The 19,470-nt window shown below is 39.5% G+C and overlaps 2 protein-coding genes across 3 annotated transcripts in view; one reads left to right on the top strand and one right to left on the bottom strand.

Moving 5' to 3' along the window:
* The first annotated feature begins 2,408 nt into the window (after positions 1-2,408).
* NUDT15 (nudix hydrolase 15) lies at positions 2,409-9,590 on the top strand. The gene is made up of 3 exons (XM_045567418.1): positions 2,409-2,680; positions 5,856-6,052; positions 8,431-9,590. Exons 1-3 carry the CDS (start codon positions 2,523-2,525, stop codon positions 8,568-8,570), a joined length of 495 nt encoding a protein of 164 aa, XP_045423374.1. The 5' UTR covers positions 2,409-2,522; the 3' UTR covers positions 8,571-9,590.
* Positions 9,591-13,145: 3,555 nt separating this feature from the next.
* MED4 (mediator complex subunit 4) overlaps positions 13,146-19,470 on the bottom strand; it is a 447,920-nt gene continuing 441,595 nt past the window's right edge. The window contains exons 4-7 of one of the 2 annotated variants that reach the window (XM_045567415.1): positions 19,415-19,470; positions 18,368-18,454; positions 15,910-16,041; positions 13,146-13,869 (exon numbers count right to left, since the gene is read on the bottom strand). The exon at positions 19,415-19,470 is cut by the window's right edge and continues 1 nt beyond it. In XM_045567415.1, coding sequence (XP_045423371.1) covers positions 13,697-13,869; positions 15,910-16,041; positions 18,368-18,454; positions 19,415-19,470 — 448 coding nt within the window. In that variant the 3' untranslated portion in view covers positions 13,146-13,696. Of the gene's footprint in view, positions 13,870-14,164; positions 15,075-15,909; positions 16,042-18,367; positions 18,455-19,414 lie in introns of those variants that run through there. The other variant, XM_045567416.1, reaches the window with a different exon arrangement.

Raw genomic sequence — 19,470 nt, 5'->3', positions numbered from 1 at the left:
CAAGACCAGCCTGAGCAAGAGCGAGACCCCCGTCTCTACTAAAAATAGAAAGAAATTATCTGGCCGACTAAAATATATAGAGAAAAAATTAGCCGGGCATGGTGACGCATGCCTGTAGTCCCAGCTACTCGGGAGGCTGAGGCAGTAGGATCGCTTAAACCCAGGAGTTTGAGGTTGCTGTGAGCTAGGCTGACGCCACGGCACTCACTCTAGCCAGGGCAACAAAGCGACACTGTCTCAAAAAAAAAAAAAAATTTTTTTTTGATTATTCTAGTCCTTTCCATCTCCCTATAAACTTCAGAATAAACCTATCAATTGTTACTGAAAAATAAAAAGCCTTCTGGTACTTTGATTGGGATTGCATTGAATCTATATAAGTCAATTTGGAAAGAATTGATATCTTAACAATATTGAGTCTTCTGTTCCATGATCATATTTCTCTCCTTTTATTTGAATCTTTAATTTCTTCAGCAATGTTTTATAGTTTTTACTGTATATGTATAGGTCTTACATATCTTCTGCTACATGTATCCCTAAGTGTTTTATATTTTCTATGATATTGCAAATGGTATTGTTTTATAATTTTAATTTCTGATTGTTCACTGCTAATATAATATAAAAACATCAAGGTGCCAACAGACTTGGTTTCTTCTGAAGCCTCTCTCTTTGGCTTGCAGATGGCCATCTTGTCCTTGGGTTTTCATATTGTTTTCCCTCTGTGTCTGTGCCAAATCTATTTATAAGGATACCAGTCATATTGGATTAGGGCCAACCCTAATGACCTTATTTTAACTTAATTACCTCTTTAAAAACCCTATCTTCATATACAGTCACATTCTTAGATCCTGAGGGTCAGGATTTCAACATGTGATTTTGGGGGCAGAGGACATGATTCACCTCATAGCAACCATTAAATATGATGATTAGCTGTAGGTCTTTATAGATGCCTTACATTACATAAAGGTGTTAAAATTCCCTTTTATTTCTAGTTTGCTCAGAGGTTGTTTTTTAACTCATGCATGAGTACTGAATTTTGCCAAATTTGTTTCTGCATCTATTAAAATGATATGGGTTTCCTTTTTTTCTTCTGTTACTATGCTGAATTACATTGATTGGCCTTTAAAATATTAAGCCAATCTTGTATTTCTGAGATTAATCCCTTCAGTTAAGATATATTATCCTTTCTATGTGTTGCCAATTTTTATTTGGGAAACTACTTATAGAGTACCTTTATGATGCACAGGATGCTAATGAATCTATGTGTGTTGGTGGTGAGCAAAGATGCCGGAAAAACCTTTATCTCCCTTTACCGTACGTGGATAATAAGCATATTGCTTAGAAACATGTAGGCAAATATTAGAAATAACAGTTCATAGAGTTAAGAGTGATTGTTTCTGGAAGCAGGACTATCAGGTAGGGATGTTCTTGTTGCAGTTTTTGTACCATTTAACTTTTTAAAATTATGTGTGTAAGGCTGGTGGCAGGCACCCCTCCCCTCCTTAATGAAAAAAGAAGTCCCTCCTATCCCTCAATACCCGCCCCAAAGCTGAAACAAAGAAATTCCTTACTCCTTAGGCCACATCTCCTGGCTGAAGAAGATCCCATCCCCCAGTCCTAAGAACCTATATAAACCCACCCAGACTTCTGGGCAGGGTGGCTTCTCTGGTTCCCACTCTGAGGGTCCCGTGAGGCTCGCCCGGGTCCCTCTCTCGGGACTCGTTACCCCCACCTGGGAGTGCTCCAATAAAGCCTCTTTACTTATCCCTTTCAACTCTGCTCGTCTTTCTTTCTGTGGCCCCGGCTACTTCAAAGAAACCTTACAATGTGCACACTACTTTGGTAGAAGTAAAAATTAACAAAAAATTTACGTATTTTTTTAAAAAGTAAATCTTCCTTGTCATTTGTTTTTAGTTTATTTACAACTCGTTGGTTCAGCTGGGATTTTCTATTTTGAGGGTGCATGATGTGTAAACACCTAGAAGTGTCTGGTTTTCCACTAACTCCTCTCAACACAACTTATTGATTAGTCTTCATTTTCTCCCATGATTTATGAATACTCTTTTAGTATAGTTATTTATACTGGATTGTTTCTACACGGTCTGTCCTTGCTTGGTATCACACTGATATACGCTACAGTGAGAATGACTTCACGGTGGTGGACAGGATAATTTAAGGAAAAAATAGAATTGCAACGGTGCAGAGATTTCTAAAAACAGGTGTCCTGTAAATGTATGGTTTGGAAGAATCTGGGAGTGATAGACGGATGATGAACGTCCAAAGTGCAAGAGTAGGTGACATTAGTTAACACGGAACTCTCGGCGCGCCGTCTATCGGGAGGAAACACTACCCTCCGCGAGCTGAAACCCAGCGTGAGGCACGCGACACGCACAAAGGCCGGAGACGGAGAGGCGCTCGCTTTGATTTCGGGCGCCCGCGCCAGCTCAGGCAGGGATTGGTGGCGCTGCGAGGGTCGGGCGCACGTCACTTCCAGCTGCGGCCGGTCGCGACCTCCCCCTCGCGCTATGACCGCCAGCGCGGAGCCGCAAAGGCGACGGCCCGGAGTCGGAGTCGGAGTCCTGGTGACCAGCTCCCGGCATCCCGGTTGTGTCCTCCTGGGGAAGAGGAAAGGGACGATTGGAGCAGGCAGTTTCCAACTTCCCGGGGGTCATCTGGAGTTCGGGTGAGCAGCCGCCTGGCGGTCGGCAGGAGAGAGCGGACCGCGCGCAGAAGACACGCGCTCGCGCCGTGCGTGCCTGCGTGCGCCGTGCGTACGCACGTCCTCCCCGGCGCTGCGTCTTTCTCGCGCGTTCCCTCGCTTCTTCCCTCCGCGCTCTGCCCTGCAGGCTCTCGCCGGGAGGGGGCGCTGTGCGGGCAGGGAAGGGCTTCCTGGCTCCCCGGTGGGCTCCGCTAGCTCAGCTTTCTCGGCTGCGCGGCGGCTCGGCCGCAGCCGGAGTTGGCGCGGGAGACGTGTTTTCTCTCCGTGCTTACACAGAAGCGAAGGAAGGTGGGTGTTTATGGACCTCGAGCAGTCCAGTGTGGTCAGTTAAGACATTGCACGGTTTCCCTGTGATCTGGACCTGCGCAGATAAATTTAATGCTGGCCGCGTAGTTGTAGTTGCGCTCTCACCGAGCAAATGGGCCAGTGAAACTCTCTGGCTCTTAAGTTTCTTCATTTTTAAAATGGGGGCGTTGGACGAAATACTCTAAGGTTCCTTTCTGCCTTGGCACCCTGTAGTAGATACTATCTCAGACCGACAAAGGGAGACGGACAGTTAGGAGTCAGTCGTGTACAAGAGAGAAGAAAAGCTGGCATGGTGCTAAAAAGTGGATCCTGAAGTGAAAACAAGGTTACCATCAACAACAGATACACAGCATCTAAAGCATCCAGACCCAGCGCTTTTTTCCCCTTTCGTATAAAAAATGTCAAATGTACATAAAAGCAGAGAAAATAGTGAATCCTCGTGTCCCTTTCACAGAGCTTGTTCTTGTTTCATCTTTACTGCCCCGCCCTCCCCTACCCCAAACAGAGGCACACACCTGGTTTTCTAGGCTATTTTAGAGGAAATCTCACACATCTTGTTGTACCATCCTTAGAATTCAGTATTTGTAATAGACCTTTTAAAAAAATTACCATAACACCACTTTCACACCTAACAATTCTTTAGTATCATCTGATACCCAGTCTGTGCATCGTTTTCCTTGATTATCTTAGAACTGTCTTTTTATTGGCCAGGCGTGGTGGCTCACACCTGTAATCCCAGCACTCTGGGAGGCCGAGGCGGGTGGATCATTTGAGCTCCGGAGTTCGAGACCAGCCTGAGCAAGAGCGAGACCCCGGTTTCTACTAAAAAATACAAAAAAATTATCTGGCCAACTAAAAATGTATACAAAAAAAATTAGCCGGGCATGGTGGCACATGCCTGTAGTCCCAGCTACTCGGGAGGCTGAGGCAGGAGGATTGCTGGAGCCCAGGAGTCTGAGGTTGCTGTGAGCTAGGCTGACGCCACTGCACTCTAGTCCGGGCAACAGAGTGAGACTCTGTCTCAAAAAAAAAGGAAAAAAAAGTTTCGAAGTCTTGACTCAGATATCAGTGATCACAGCCATTGCTGAACTTTAACAAGCTTTTTACTAAATGCTGGTCAGTATGCTAGGTAAGCTCTTCATACGCATGCTTTCACTTGATCTTTACATAAATGGTATACCGAGTGGGCCAAATTTGATGGAGAAACAAACAGGAAATGGCTTCATGTTTTCCTTACATTTTCTTCAAACATGATTTGTCTTTCCCTTCTCTTCAATGTCTTTCCTGCAAATTCTATTGTTTTCCTGTCACTTGGTATAAAAATAAATCACATTTGGGTCATTATGACTCATTTCCAAGCATTTAAAAGTCCAATCCAATTTAAACCTTCAGTCTCACGTCAAGTTTGTCATCTCCCCTGTAGTGCGGGAAGGAGGTGTGGGCCATTGTTTTGCTCTTTCTCCACCTCCTCCTCTCCTTACTCTGCTGTTTCTGAGTTTCTTTCCTTCTCCAGCGTGTTGGGGAAGGAGGAGAGGGCAGGCAGTCTGGGTGATGAGTACTCTCTCATCCATCCCTCGGTGCTGTCTGGGTGCGGTATCCACTGTGTGCTCTCTCCCTCAGGGTGTTTGTCAGTTGTGTGGAAGTCCCACAAGGATTTCCCTGACAAAGGTGACTGGCTTTCTGTGACACTGGGCCCTCTCCCGTAGCTCTTGCTTGTAGCACACTACTCTACGTTGTCTTTCTGCTGGGGTCTCCTGGTGGATTACCTGGCAGTCTCTCATGACATCTGCTTGGCCCAAAGGAAACGCACAGTGGGAAGGATGCTTTCCTCGTTGCCCTTTTTCCTGGCTCAGCCATATTGGGTTGCTGTAGCCAGTCTCCCACCTTCCAAATTCCCAGGGTTGGAGTAAGCATCAGCCTTTGTATTCATCTGCATCCCAAAACTCCAAGGGACACATTTCAGATTTACTCAGGAGCTGTTACCCTCCCACTACTCCTGCTCTAATACACAGGGGTAGACACGTGAGTTTTTACAGCTGAGTATGTCTTTAGCAGGGAAGTGACAACTGGTATCTCCTTCTTTAGAGTCACACCCAATCTCTATGACTGGTTCTCCTAGAATGCCACTCACTTGGCTTGGGGAGCAGAGTTGGCCCCTCATAGGAAAGAAGGGAAATATTCCTACTAGGTTCGAAACTCACAACTTTCCTCCCTCTCAAGGATTTCCTCTTTCTTATGTAGCCTGGGTAGGGTGAGGTCACAGGACTAGTCTGGCCTTCCTTAGCAAACCCTGGAGCTCAGATGACATCCGTTTATCTTTTGCTATACTCTTGAGAATTTAGAGGTGTTTATTACCTATTTATTGTCTTCAATTTTGAGACTTAAACTGAAATTCAGAGACTATTGGAAAAGACACAGTGGACTTGATATACTTACAAGAACCCCACAAGAAAGTAATTTTACTTTCTTTTTACATGTCCAAGGTAGAAGATAACGGGCTTGTGCTCAAACCGAGGTCTAGTTGACTCCGAAGCCTGTGCTCTTAATATGCTAAACTGCCTCCTGGTGTCATGCAGCTTCCAGGCCTGTGAATTAGTGCTGAATTGGCTAAATGTTAATTTTTGAAATTCAATATGAAGTCCTTTTAGTCTTGAGATAACTAGATACAGAAGATACGGAATGTCAAAGGCAAGGTTGTTGATTTATTGTTGTAAAGCAGGAACCAATTACAGTTCTTGCTCTACACTAGAAATTTCTAGCCAAAAAAAAAATTCCATGTCAAAAAAAGTTATATAAATAAAATTGAATACTATGGTACGTTTGTGTTTTCCAGTGAAAGTTGGGAAGAATGTGCTCAAAGGGAAACCTGGGAAGAAGCAGCTCTTCATCTGAAAAATGTTCGCTTTGCCTCAGTTGTGAATTCTTTCGTTGAGAAAGAGAATTACCATTATGTCACTATATTAATGAAAGGAGAGGTGGACATGACTCATGATCCAGAACCAAAGAATGTGGAGCCTGACAAAAATGAAAGTAAGAGAATTATATATAATATACATTTTTCTTTGAGAAGAGGATATGGTCTGTAGACGTATTACATTATGTTGCCATATGAAGAGAATGCTATGGTTTGAATGTTTGTGTTCCTCCCAAGTTCGTATGTTGAACTCCTAGCCCCCAAGGTGATGGTTTCAGGAGGCAGGCCCTTTGGGAGATGATTAGGTCATGAAGTAATGAATGGGATTAGTGCCCTTACAAAAGAGACCCCAGAAAGACCCCTCATCCCTTCCACAACGTGAGGCTGCAGAGAGAAGATGGTCTGTGACCCAGGAAGTGGGCCGTCGCCAGACACTGAATCTACCGGTGTCTTGATCTTGAACTTTCAGCTTCCAGAACTGTGATAAATAAATTTCTGTTGTTTATAAGCCATCTAGTCTAAGGTATTCTGTTATAGCAGCCCTAAAAGACTAATATATGTAAACATAAAGATGTAACATAGATATGTAAATATATTTAAATCATGAGGAACCTGGGTTTGTGTCCTGGTTTTACATTTAGAGTTTTGTGACATTGAGCAAGGCCTCTTTTCTCATCTGTGGTGATAGTAACTGCCTCAGATGGGTGGTGGTAAGAATTGACATGTAAAGAACCCAGTGAACAAGTGAGTACTCAGTTGATGTTAATGTTATTGTTAGTGGTTAATTTTGTTTCAGACTTACCCTGAAGTCTCTCCTGCCTCCCACATCCCTAATTATCTTAGTTAAAATGAGGACTAGGAGAGAAAGAGGTCAGCACATTCATTTCATCTGTTTTCCTCAGTTTTATCACCTGTGCAGGAGAGGCAATACCTTCCTTTTACCCGGAATAATTACTCTGACAAAACAGTTATCTGTTGCCCTCTAAATGTTGAATTGAGTGCTCTGAAAGTTTTCATGACAATTATTTACTATATACCAGGCATTGTTCTAAGGGTTTTACCCGTATCATCTCTCCTCAAATTCTCATAAAACTGAGATAAAAGGAACTAAAGAGAAAATGACCAAACTTTTTGTATGTATTATTTGCCATATAAAACTTTATCCAAGTGGTTTCATGGACTGAACTCCCCTCTAAACATTTGATTTCTTCTCTAACATGGAAGAATCTTTTCATTCAACAAATACTTATTGAGTACTGGGTGCCAAGCAGTGTTCTAGGCACTAAAGGAACAATGGTGCGTAGAACAAAGTCCCTGCTCTCCTGGACTTTACATTTTAGCGGGAGGAGAAACAACAGAGTAGCAGGTATTTTATGACAGTAGCGATAAGGACTAGACAGAATAATAAAGGTGTATAAAGACAGCAATGCATGGGTGCTGTACCAGACAGGGTGGGCAGGAAGGGCCTCTCAGAAAGGGACATACATGCGGAGATCTGGAGGAAGTGATACTTACAGAATGCTTAAATCATGTTTTTACACATTGACTTGATTGAATGAACAGAAGGGCATGTTGGCCACCCAAAGGCTTGTTGAGTCATAGAAGATTTTTGATAAAGTAGGTAACTGCTTGGAATCATTTAAAATGAACTAGCAAAGAAACACCCACAAAGTGTCTACAGGCCTTCAGTTGGCCTAGGGTACAACTAAAACTATTCATGCCTCAAAAAGTGGAAGGCAGGAGAGGTAGGTAAAAGATGTACCAGGAACATTGGTGGAGTTCTCTAGAGGTCTCTCCTACCTCTTACATCCCTAATTATCTTAGATAAAATGAGGAGGAGGAAAGGGAATAGTAATGGAAACAAAAATCATAGCCTTTACATTCTGAAGCTGAGGGGAGGAGCAGTTGATTATATGACCTTTTAATATTAAATTGATGTGTAATTATGCATATTTCCATTTTATTATTTTTGTAGAACTGAGCTTACTTTTTTCTTTGTGAAGCAAAATATGTTACACATAACGGAACTTTTTGTTAAATTAGTTTGGAGGTGTAATTTAGTCAGGTAACGAGCACAGGTTATTCTCATTTTAAAATAGAGCCCTAAACTTGAAAGGACTGAGTATTTCCTTATTTTTGTCTTTTCTATGGGAAAAAACAACTGAGACTAGAAGAGGCAAATATGATGAAATAATTAAGATAAACTCTTTTGACACTGTCTTGTCAAGACAGCTTTCTTGACATTCATTAATTTAGCATTTTGCAGCACATTGTTGAGCACTAACGATCTCTCTCTCTCTCTCTTTCTCTCTCTCAATCCTCCCACCTCGGCCTCCAAAAGTGCTGGGATTACAGGCATGAGCCACCAACTGTGCCCAGGCCAAATAATTTTTAAAGTCTGTTAATTTTTTCCAAATATAGGTCAGCTTAGCCAAATAAATACCCTTTGTTTTCTGTCAGCTAAATAAATTGATTTGGTGTGTTTCTTTTCTAGGTTGGGAGTGGGTTCCTTGGGAAGAATTTCCTCCACTAGACCAGCTTTTCTGGGGACTGCGTTGTTTAAAGAAACAAGGCTATGATCCATTTAAAGAAGATTTGAACCATCTGGTAGGATACAAAGGAAATCATCTCTAGGTGACCCAGAAAATTTCTTGATATTTTTTTTAAAAGACAAAAATAATGTCTGGTTAGGGCATGAAAAATATCTGTATTTCACAACAACTCCATTTTATCTAAAAAGTTCCTTATGATTGCCAATTTATTTGTTGTCTGTTAATATACCCACCACCTTTCAGTCAGTACTTGAGAAAAGTTTTGTGAAATATGTTATTGAATTGTATTATGGATGCAGAATGGATGATAAATAGTGACATTGTGGTTAATCTGCTCTCCATATTTACCTGTGATGTTTACTGTGCAGTTGTCATTGCCAGCTTGCATGCGGTGGGGATAATAGAATTTGTCTTAGTGTTTCAGTTCAAATATAGATCCTAATTCAAATATTGTAGTTCAGATTTAAACACAGTATGTCTGATGCAGAATTTACTGTGTTTGTTGAATTACCTCTTCTTTTTTATTTATAAAATTTTGGTGGCGTTAATATATTGTGACAGTCTTTGCAACTAGAGGGAACAGGACAGGACATTAGGGTCTATTTCTCAGGTTTCTGATTGAGAACCTAAGCCGAGAGAAGTGAGACAGACCATCTAAGATCTGTATCCTACCATTAACCCACTAACAGGCCATGTGATTGTGGATTTCTCACTTACTCTGAGATCTAGTGTCCTACTATGTAAAATGAGGAGATTACCTAGAACAGTGGTTCTCAAAGTATGGTCTAGGGGGTCCTAAAGAACCTTTCAAGGATACTCAAGGTCAAAGTTATGTTTATAATACTAAGATGTCATTTATCTTTTTTCACTTCTATTCTTTCATGAGCGTACAGAGTTTTTCAGGGGGTGCCTGACGTGTGATACTGTAACAGACTGAATGCAGGAGCAGATTTGAGAATCCAACTGTCTTCTCTTAAGTCAGATATTAAAGAGATTTACAAAAATGTAAAGCAATGCCACTCTTCTTACGAATGATTTTTTGTGTGTGTTTTAGGAAAATAGTTACTTTTTAAAAAAGTTATTTATGTTAACGTGTATTGGGTTTTTGTTACTTGTAAATGATTAATAAATTTTTTTGTTTCTCAGTTTTAATTTCTAATATAAATATTGCTAGATAAAACCCTGAAAAAAAAAACTTCTCTATGGCATTTAGTAATTTTTTCACTTGTTTGCCTACCTTCACATAATTTTCAAATTCATATTCTGCTTTTTCATGGAGATATAATTCAAGTTCACTACTTTAAAATGTGTAATTCTGTGGTTTTTAGTATATTCATAGAGTTGTTCAAGCACCACCATCTAATTTCAGAACATTTTCATGCATCAAATCCCAAATTTGAAAATTATGTCAAGGTAGGGACACAAGTTAAAAAAACATACTTGTCTTCCAAATTCTCCAAGTTCCCAGGAATAGAATTGTTTATTAGATTGATAACTTGAATAATATATGGCATGAAATAAGTATTCTAGTTTGGAATTCTGAGAGTATATAGCAGTCACTCCCCATTCATCCCTCCCCTATATTCCCTAGAAACCACTAATTTACTTTCTGTGTCTAAAGATTTGCCTATTCTGGACATTTCCTAGAAAGGGAATCATACAATATGTGGCTTTTTTTGTCTGGCTTCTTTCATGTAGTATAATTTTTTCAAGGTTTATCTGTGTTGTAGCATGTGCCAGAACTTTATTCCTTTTTCTAGCTGAATAATATTGCATGATATGGATATATACCACATTTTATTTACCCACTCATCAGTTGGACATTCCATTTGTTTCTACCTTTTTATTACTGTTAGGTAGATAGGATCTCTGGTTCTTCTAGGGACAGGTGTGCCCTGCTTTGATGCTGTCTCCAGCTATTTCTCCGCCTGGGAAGAAGGATCAGGGCGGGGCACTCTGTTTTGGTGTTGCCCCACCCTTAATCATATCCAGAGCACCTGCTACACCTGGGGAAGGAGGGAATGCTTGATCAATCTGGGAATTCCCCAGCCCAGGCATGATAGGATTTGGAAAGTGACCTAGGGTAACCCAAGGGTAATTATTATGCCATTAGCTTGAATCTGCATTGTGGTTCACTGCCCGCCCCAGGTGGGCTTTCGGAGAGGAAGCTCAGCTCATATATGCAGATGGAATTTTGAGGACACCTATTGATCATTTGGTAATATCCCACACCTCCCGAGAGCCCTCAGACTGGGCTAATAAAAGGAAACTGAGAATTCAGACAGTGAGTCAGTCAGTGAGTTGGTCTGTATCTCTCCACTCAAGGAGACAGACCCATTTTACTCTACAGTAAAGAGCTGCTCAAGTGAAACTGCTTCCTGCATGAGGTTACTCTGTTCGCATTGGCCCTGCTGGTGATTTTTCCAAGCAAGGAATCAGAGGACCAGGGTAATAGTCTGGACTTGACACTTTGGTGTGTCTGTTCATTCTTCGACCAAAAGCACACCAAGAACCCAGGCCAGACTGTCACCCTGACACTACTATGAATAATGCTTGTAGCAAATGCTTGTGTACAAGTTTTTGCACAGACATATATTTTCAGTTCTCTTGGGCATATACCTAAGAGTGAAATTGCCTGGCTGTATGGTCTATGTTTAACTTCTGAGGAATTGCCAGAAAGTTTACTGAAGTGGCTGTCCCATTTTATACCAGCAATATACGAGGGTTCCAGTTTCTACAGATCCTTGCCAACACTGTCTTTTTGCTTATAGCATTGTTGTGCTACCATCACCACCATCCATCTCCAAAACTTACCATCTCCCCATATTGAAACTCCATACCTATTACACACTAACTCCCCACTCCTCTTTCCCAGTCCCTGGCAACCACCTTTCTACTTTCTGTCTCTGTAAATTTGACTACTCTAGATACCTCATGTTAGTGGAATCATACAGTAGTTGTCCTTTCGTGACTGGCTTATTTCACTTAGCATAGTGTCCTCAAGTTTCATCTATATGTATCCAATGTGTCAGAATTTCTTTTAAGGCTGAATAATATTCCATGGTATGTACATACCACATTTTGTTTTTCCACTCATCCATCAATGGACCCTGGGATTGCTTCCACCTTTTGGCTATTGTAAATAATGCTGTTATGAGCATGAGTGTACAAATATCTGTTTGAGTTCCTGCTTCCAGTTCTTTGGTGTATGTCACTGATGTTTTATAGCTTTTAGTGTGTGTCTTGCACTTCTTTTGTTAAATTTATTCCTTAGTGTTTTGGTCTTTTTAATGCTATTGTAAATGCAATTGTTTCATTAATTTTATTTTCAGATTTTTCATTGAGCATATAGAAATACAACTTTGTGTATTGATCCTGTATTCTGCAACCTCACTGAATGCATTTATTCTAATAGTTTTTTAGTGGATTCCTTAAGGTTTTCTATATGCAAGATCATGTCATCTGCAACATGTTGTGTGTGGCCCTTGAAGTTCTGCTCAGTTTGCTTAGCAGTCAGCTAATGATTGGACAAAGATTTCCATAAATGCTTTTGCCATAGGGGCTCCATGTGCATATTGGAGTACACTTTCAATACACCAAGCATGCATGTGGCCTTCCAGATTCCCAGGAATATATCAGAGCTTGAAATACCCACATTTCAAATATGGATATTTTAGTTACAAGATTGTCCTTTTAAGTTTTTAGTCAGCTTCTTGTTTGCTCCAATTGCTATATAGCAGTTTCAGGCAGCTGTGATACTAAAGATTTGATTTTTTTTTTTTTTTTTTTGGAGACAGGGTCTTGCTTTGTCACCCAGGCTGGAGTGCAGTGGCACAATCATAGCTCACTGCAGCCTCAAACTTGGGCTCAATCCTCCCGCCTCAGCCTCCCAAGTCACTGGGATTACAGGTGTGAGCCACCACACCTGACTGTTGTTGCTGATTATTTTTGACAAATGCCCCCCCCCAGAAAAGACTGTTCACAAATGAATGAGTTCTGAGTCAGAGCAAATGAAGACCAACTTTGCGTTATGACCTTTTTATAAAGAAACCATTTCCAGAGGCAGTTATTTTAAGAACATGTACCTAGACACACAAAAACCCTTTTATATTAAAAAAAAATTCAGAAATACATTATATAATTTATGATATTTGACTTAGTACTTCATATACTAAGGTTAAGTCTCACTCTTTATGTACTAATGGAGTGTACATTCATGTGATTTGCAAGGAAAAAGTTTAGTTTATCTATGATAAGCAGAATAATGCTCCCCCTTTCCCCAAAGATGTCCAAGTCCTAATCTCCAGAATCTACAAATGTTTTATTACATGGCAAGGAAGAATTAAGGTTGCAGACAGAATAAAGGCTGCTAATCAGCTGACTTTAAGATAAAAAGACTATCCTGGATTATGCAGTGGGCTCAGACATGCCAGTGGTAAATTTTTTCAATTATTCTTTAAAAACTCTATTATTTCTTCTAAGAATGGGAGTGTGAATCTCTGAGAAACTTACTAGTTGTGATTACTATTTTAGATATGTTCATTATATCATACTCATTCTGACTCCAGAATTCTACTTATAAAATATAACTGGATTTACAGGAAAGAATTCTTAACCTATACTTTTGATATATTTAAGTTTTTTTAAAACAAGCATACAAAGTACAAACAAAAGTAAATTTATTTATAAAAATTACAAACAAACAGTACAAAATGAGACATTTACCCTGTTCATGTAACAGAGGCCAAGAGCTTTCATTTTCAGATAAGGATCTTTGTTATTCTGAAATATGACGTATATTCAGTAATCCACTGCCTTTTAAAAATGCTTTTCTAAATATTTTCAGGAAGCCTATTAGAGATATGTACATGGATCATTTCCTTCAAATCTCATTTCCAGAATTACTATGTACAAATTCAGCACAAATGGAACAGAACAGGGTAAGGCAGCACTAAACAACTGAATAATCTTTTTTTTTTCAACAGTAAATTTTGACTATTCCTAAATATTTGCCTAGTGGATTACAACTAAAACCATGACTTTTGGTTTTAAAAACAAAGTTCACTTTGATTTTTAGTGGGCTGCACAATTCTACCATAGCCAACATTTACTTGGCTATTTCTATATGTTTGTAGTTTACATTTCCCTGCCATTGTTTAAGAAACAGAATTTTACAGTTTCCAATTCTGTATTGTCTTTTGTGTTTTTTTAATCAGAGTCACTGCTACTGCTTGAGGAGTCTGTTGACATAACCTCTACATCATCTTCATTTTCTTTATTATGCCCAGGAGGTTCCAATAAGAAGTCATTACTGTGATTTGGTGGTAACATATTCATTGCCATATCATTTGACTGCCATGGATACTGTGGAGCAAGGACATCTGGAAAAAGAAAGAAGCAAGATAACAGTTGTATTTGTAATCAATCTAATTCTTAATTACTTTTCCCTTTATGCAAATAATTTGAAGTAAACTTTAAGGCTAGAAAAAAAAATACACGTTTTGCCAAATTAATGAAAATCAAATATATCAAGGAAAAGTTCTCATTTGTTTTAGCAAATGAGAACCTGTTTTTTTTTTTAAAAAAATACTACCCTATAAAAAACTATTCAGACAGTCAGTTGACATAATTTTTCTTTTGTAAGACATTTATAATTACAAATCAAATGTATCCCATATATGTATTGGATTATTCTATAGATTATAAATAGGTAATACCTACTTCATTAAGTTTTATAATCAGTTTGAACAATTTCTTAGAAGGTAGAGGAATTGCTACTGAAAATGACTCTGATCAAAGAGAAGTTAATTAGCAAAGTATATATAAGACATATCTTACCAAAAAGGGCCCAAGTCACATTAAAAGTATTTCTGAAGAAAAGGAATAGAGCACATAAGTAGGTATAGTTCAGGGCAAAAGAAAGAAGACAGATTTAAAGAGAGTCAAAAGAATTCTCCCTGGCCCTGAAGTCATTTCTCCTTTGCCAGCTGCCACAGTGTTAAGCATTGTCAGTAGAGGGCCTGGTGGGGGCAAAGGGACCTGCAGGAGAACAGGCTTCACTTCTTGGATCAGGAATTTTTTTCCTTTACTCCTGTGGTGCCTGGATGGTGTGCAGGACATCAAATGTGTTTTCCTCAGCAACTTTCAGTGGCATCCCTGAAGGTGGTTTCCCGGTCAGTTTTACCACAATCCCAAAGGGCAGCTCCCAGCAAGTCTCCCCGGAACCGCAATAGATAATTCCTGCTCGCCAGCTCTGGCCCCTGACATCTCATCTAACTTCTCTGCCATGGAGTGGGCCATAGCTACACTACACCCACTCCAATCACAGCACCATGATATGACCATTGGCCGTGGGATGGGGGTGGGGAGGACCCTGTTCTAGTTAGTCTCTTCTTCGGGTACCCTGCCTTGGTCCTAGATGTAGCCGTTACTCCCCATATCCATTATTCTTATACTTTTAAAAAATAGTCCTCTTTACCCCTTAGTAGTTCCTTGTTACCTACCAGTTAATAATTCTTTAAAATTTCCTTGTTCAAATTATTAGTGTGGTTTCTGTCTCCTGACTGGACCATGACTGGCATATAATCTAGTACAATCACAAGGAGAAAGATGAGGCAATATCCAAGGAAACTAATATACGCACAGTGAGTTCCCCGGTTTGTACTTTAAGTAGCTAACAAAAATGATGCATACAACGCATTTTTAATAACACAGGGGCATCCTTATAATATAATGTTAAGCAAAAAGAAAGCCGTATCTAGAGTATACTTTTAACAATATAAAAATAGGCTAAAATATTTAAAGTGACTGCCTCAGAAAGGGTACAATTTTTTCTTTTATGCTTTTTTCTACTTTCCAAATATTATACCACCTCAAAACAAAACTCACCTACAAAATTCAAGACATAACATATGATAAATACAAAAATAGCACAAACATAAAAAACTTCAGGAAAATTGAAGCTCAGAATATACTGTGTCACACAAAAATGCTATTTATAAAGTTATGAGAAGTCTATAAAAAGCTTCTGTTACTCATTTTGTTAACTTGGGGGTTGTTCAGGAGTGTATTCACTTTATCTCTGTACCCTGAACATACATGTTTTTTATTCAATTTGTATAGCATGCTTCACAATTATTAAAAAAAAAGCTATGTTTAGAGCAATAATAAAAAGAGGTGCAATGCCTGAGGAATATGGCATAATATTAACAAAAAAAGAGAGAGAAAGGCAGCTTATTCTAATTTCATACCTCCATCTAGAAGAGTCTTTAAAGTGGAGAGCAGGATAAATAGGCAAAGAACCTAGCTACTACAATGAGTTGAGTCTGGAACCTCAAACTTGTTGTACAGCCAGATATCCCATCACTGGAGTCTCTGGAAAACCTTAGTCTGTTTGAAAACATCCTTTTGATGAACATTACCTGGCAGTCTGCCTGCTGCAAGTGCATCCCCTGGTAAATGACCATTCACACCATTAGTGGAAGGATTGTTCATCTGACCCAATAACCCACTTCTCATCTCTAAATCAGTTGGGTATGGTCTCCGAGGGTCCCCTAAAACAATGAAGACTGCTTTTAATCATACATTTAAAAAGCATCAATACCTTCTTTGAAGTATTAATTTTCCTTGGTTCACACTGCAAAGCTCAAACTATACTTTCAACTTTGAAATATGAAAGTCATCCTATGAATTGTTATTAAGGGCATAACATTAATTTTTTAAAAACATACATTTTTATTTCTCTGAATCTTCCCAAGAATACACTACTTTCTGTTTATTTATTTATTTATTTTTTATTTATTTATTTTTTTTGAGACAGAGTCTCACTTTGTTGCCCGGGCTAGAGTGAGTGCCGTGGCATCAGCCTAGCTCACAGCAACCTCAGACTCCTGGGCTTAAGCGATCCTCCTGCCTCAGCCTCCCGAGTAGCTGGGACTACAGGCATGAGCCACCATGCCCGGCTAATTTTTTTGTATATATATTTTTAGTTGGCCAGATAATTTCTTTCTATTTTTGGTAGAGATGGGGTCTCACTCTTGCTCAGGCTGGTCTCGAACTCCTGACCTTGAGTGATCCACCCGCCTCGGCCTCCCAGAGCTAGGATTACAGGCGTGAGCCACCGCGCCCGGCTACTTTCTGTTTAAAAAAATGAGAAGTCTGGGCCGGGCGCGGTGGCTCACGCCTGTAATCCTAGCACTCTGGGAGGCCGAGGTGGGTGGATCGCTTGAGCTCAGGAGTTCGAGACCAGCCTGAGCAAGAGCGAGACCCGTCTCTACTAAAAATAGAAATTATCTGGCCAACTAAAATATATATATAGAAAAAATTAGCCGGGCATGGTGGTGCATGCCTGTAGTCCCAGCTACTCGGGAGGTTGAGGCAGGAGGATCGCTTAAGCCCAGGAGTCTGAGGTTGCTGTGAGCTAGGCTGATGCCACGGCACTCACTCTAGCCCGGGCAACAAAGCGAGACCCTGTCTCAAAAAAAAAAAAAAAAAAAAAGAGAAGTCTGTCATTTTAGTAAACATTCCAAATGACAACTTAAGAAAACTATAATGATCTAGATTCTTTTAAGTTAACTTCATTTTCTAATAAGAAAATACCAATGATAAATATTGAAAGAGAACAGATCATGACACTTACAGAAAGGACTGGAATGTTTATTAGAAGGACTGTCTAAATTAAGATGTTTTTCTTTGATCTTGTCATTTAGACTAACTCCTATGACTTTCTAGTGGAATATCAAAAGCAGGTAATGTTTACTCCAGTCACAAAGGCTTACTAAAGAGCAGTTTGGGGGTGATAAAAAACATAGCCAGATTTGGACCAACTTTTTGGTAGTGTTTCTCATCAACTCTAGATTACTCACTCCCAAAATTGTAGTTACCCTTAGTGCTTTTACCATAAAATACCACCTTCGGGAGTTACTAAAGTGGAGCTAACTATCTCCTATTCCTCCAATGAGGCCACTGTGTTCTGTTTTATCCACTGTCAATATAGTTGCAGCTTGTTACTCTCTTTGCTGTTTCTTTTTTTCCCCCTGCCTCTTTCTGTGGGTCAATCTTTGTTGTTTCTAATCATTCCAGCTCTTTCCCAGCCTGTGTATCCACTGTTGGGTGCTCAGCACTTTGTTTTTAGCACCTAAGAGAACTGGGATCGTCTGTTTCTCAGGCTGGACCTTTGTGAACTCCTGATGGTTCTAAAAAGTTGGCCTCTGGCCAGGCTGGTTTTAACAGACATATAAACCTTTAGCATTAGAAGCATCACATTACCTTATAATTTTTAAAATTATTAATTTATTATTTAAAAAAAGCAAAGAAATGCAGTCCCTAGTGGCAATGGCTTTGTAGAAAATCAAATTTATAAAAACCCATAACCAGCTGGGCGCGGTGGCTCACACCTGTAATCCTAGCACTCTGGGAGGCTGAGGCAGGCGGATCGTTTGAGCTCAGGAGTTCGAGACCAGCCTGAGCAAGAGCCAGACCCTGTCTCTACTAAAAAAAAAAAAAAAAATAGAAAGAAATTACCTGGACAAATAAAAATATACAGAAAAAATTAGCCGGGCATGGTGGTGCATGCCTGTAGTCCCAGCTACTCGGGAGGCTGAGGCAGGAGGATCACTTGAGCCCAGGACTTTGAAGTTGCTGTGAGCTAGCTTGATGCCATGGCACTCTAGCTCGGGCAACAAACTGAGATTCTGTCTTAAAAAAAAAACAAAACAAAAAAAACCCATGGCCTATATCTTTATAAGATATTAAAGATGTGGAAATATGTAGCAGATGTTTCTAAGGATAAACAGTCTATATTTTAATCTATTTCTGTAGACAAACACCTAAGAATTTTCATAACCACATATATGTAGTACAAAAGAGAAGTACTTTTACCTGGAACCCAGGTAAGGGGAGCACACACAGCATTACTTGCACTAATCCTATGTGCATACTTAATTATTTCTTCGGAGGAGATAGCACCTGAGGGAGGCAAGGAAATAGTATAACCTTTTAGTCTAGTAAATATACAAGTTTAGAAGAGCATATAATAGTAACACATTGTACTTAATTTTTAAACTACCTGAAAATATAATCTCAGCTACCTGCCTTTCCTAACAATACCTGCATATATATGGTAAACTTACATCACATACATTTCCAAACTAAAGAACAAGGCACTAATTCAGAAAAATCAGCTGATATAAAGAAATAAATTTGGAGGACTTGAATGACAATGCTCAATAACCTTAATTATTAACTACCATCTAATACTGCTACTCTCCTGAAAGCAACAGTGAGCACAAATGGAGAAAACAGTGCTTAATTTCTCAATGACATCCAAGCTATGAAATCAGAGTAGACAGTTCACACTATTCTGTTTGATTATAACATGGTTCAAGGCTCTAAATAGACCTAAGTAGAAAGATGCCTACAAGGTGTTCATTAGGTGAAAAAAACTAAACTGCTTATATTCCATGAATGTGCTTAAATCAAAACAAAAAAAATTACAAAAACTGCTAAATAATACGTATAGCATGACCTGATTTTTGTTTTAAAATATATGTACTTGTGTGTTTATATTTTTATTATATATGGATTTACATATCTAGAAAAAAATCTGAAAGGACACACATCAAACTTTAATAGCAGTTACCTCTGAGAAGTGAGAACTCACTTTTCATTTTATAAACTTTAATTACTGCTTCAGTGCAACAAGGTACTGTGTGTAAGTATGTAAAATTTCTGAACACTAAAAACAAAACAAAACCATGGTCTAGAATTCAGACAGCCAGCCTCAGTCACCTCTCCTGGAGATTTGTTTCTTGTTGGAGAAGACTAGCCTATCTCTTGCAGCAGTCCCCAACCCTTTTTGGCACCAGGGATGGGTTTCATGGAAAACAATTAATTTTTCAGGTCACCCAGTCTTTCCACAGTACTAACCTTTTCTTGCTTTTTCTATTGACTTAAGTTTCTCTTTTGCTTGGTAAACAGCTGTT

Source organism: Lemur catta, chromosome 13 (assembly GCF_020740605.2).
Source record: "Lemur catta isolate mLemCat1 chromosome 13, mLemCat1.pri, whole genome shotgun sequence".
Lineage (NCBI taxonomy): Eukaryota > Metazoa > Chordata > Mammalia > Primates > Lemuridae > Lemur > Lemur catta.
This window is presented reverse-complemented; position numbering and strand designations above follow the sequence as displayed.

Bases quoted from the DNA above. Each gene is read 5' to 3' on its own strand.
- NUDT15 (XM_045567418.1), top strand. From the start codon at position 2,523: ATGACCGCCAGCGCGGAGCCGCAAAGGCGACGGCCCGGAGTCGGAGTC. The intron at 2,681-5,855 runs GTGAGCAGCCGC...TGTGTTTTCCAG, and splicing joins GGGGGTCATCTGGAGTTCGG to TGAAAGTTGGGAAGAATGTG. The intron at 6,053-8,430 runs GTAAGAGAATTA...TTTCTTTTCTAG, and splicing joins GGAGCCTGACAAAAATGAAA to GTTGGGAGTGGGTTCCTTGG.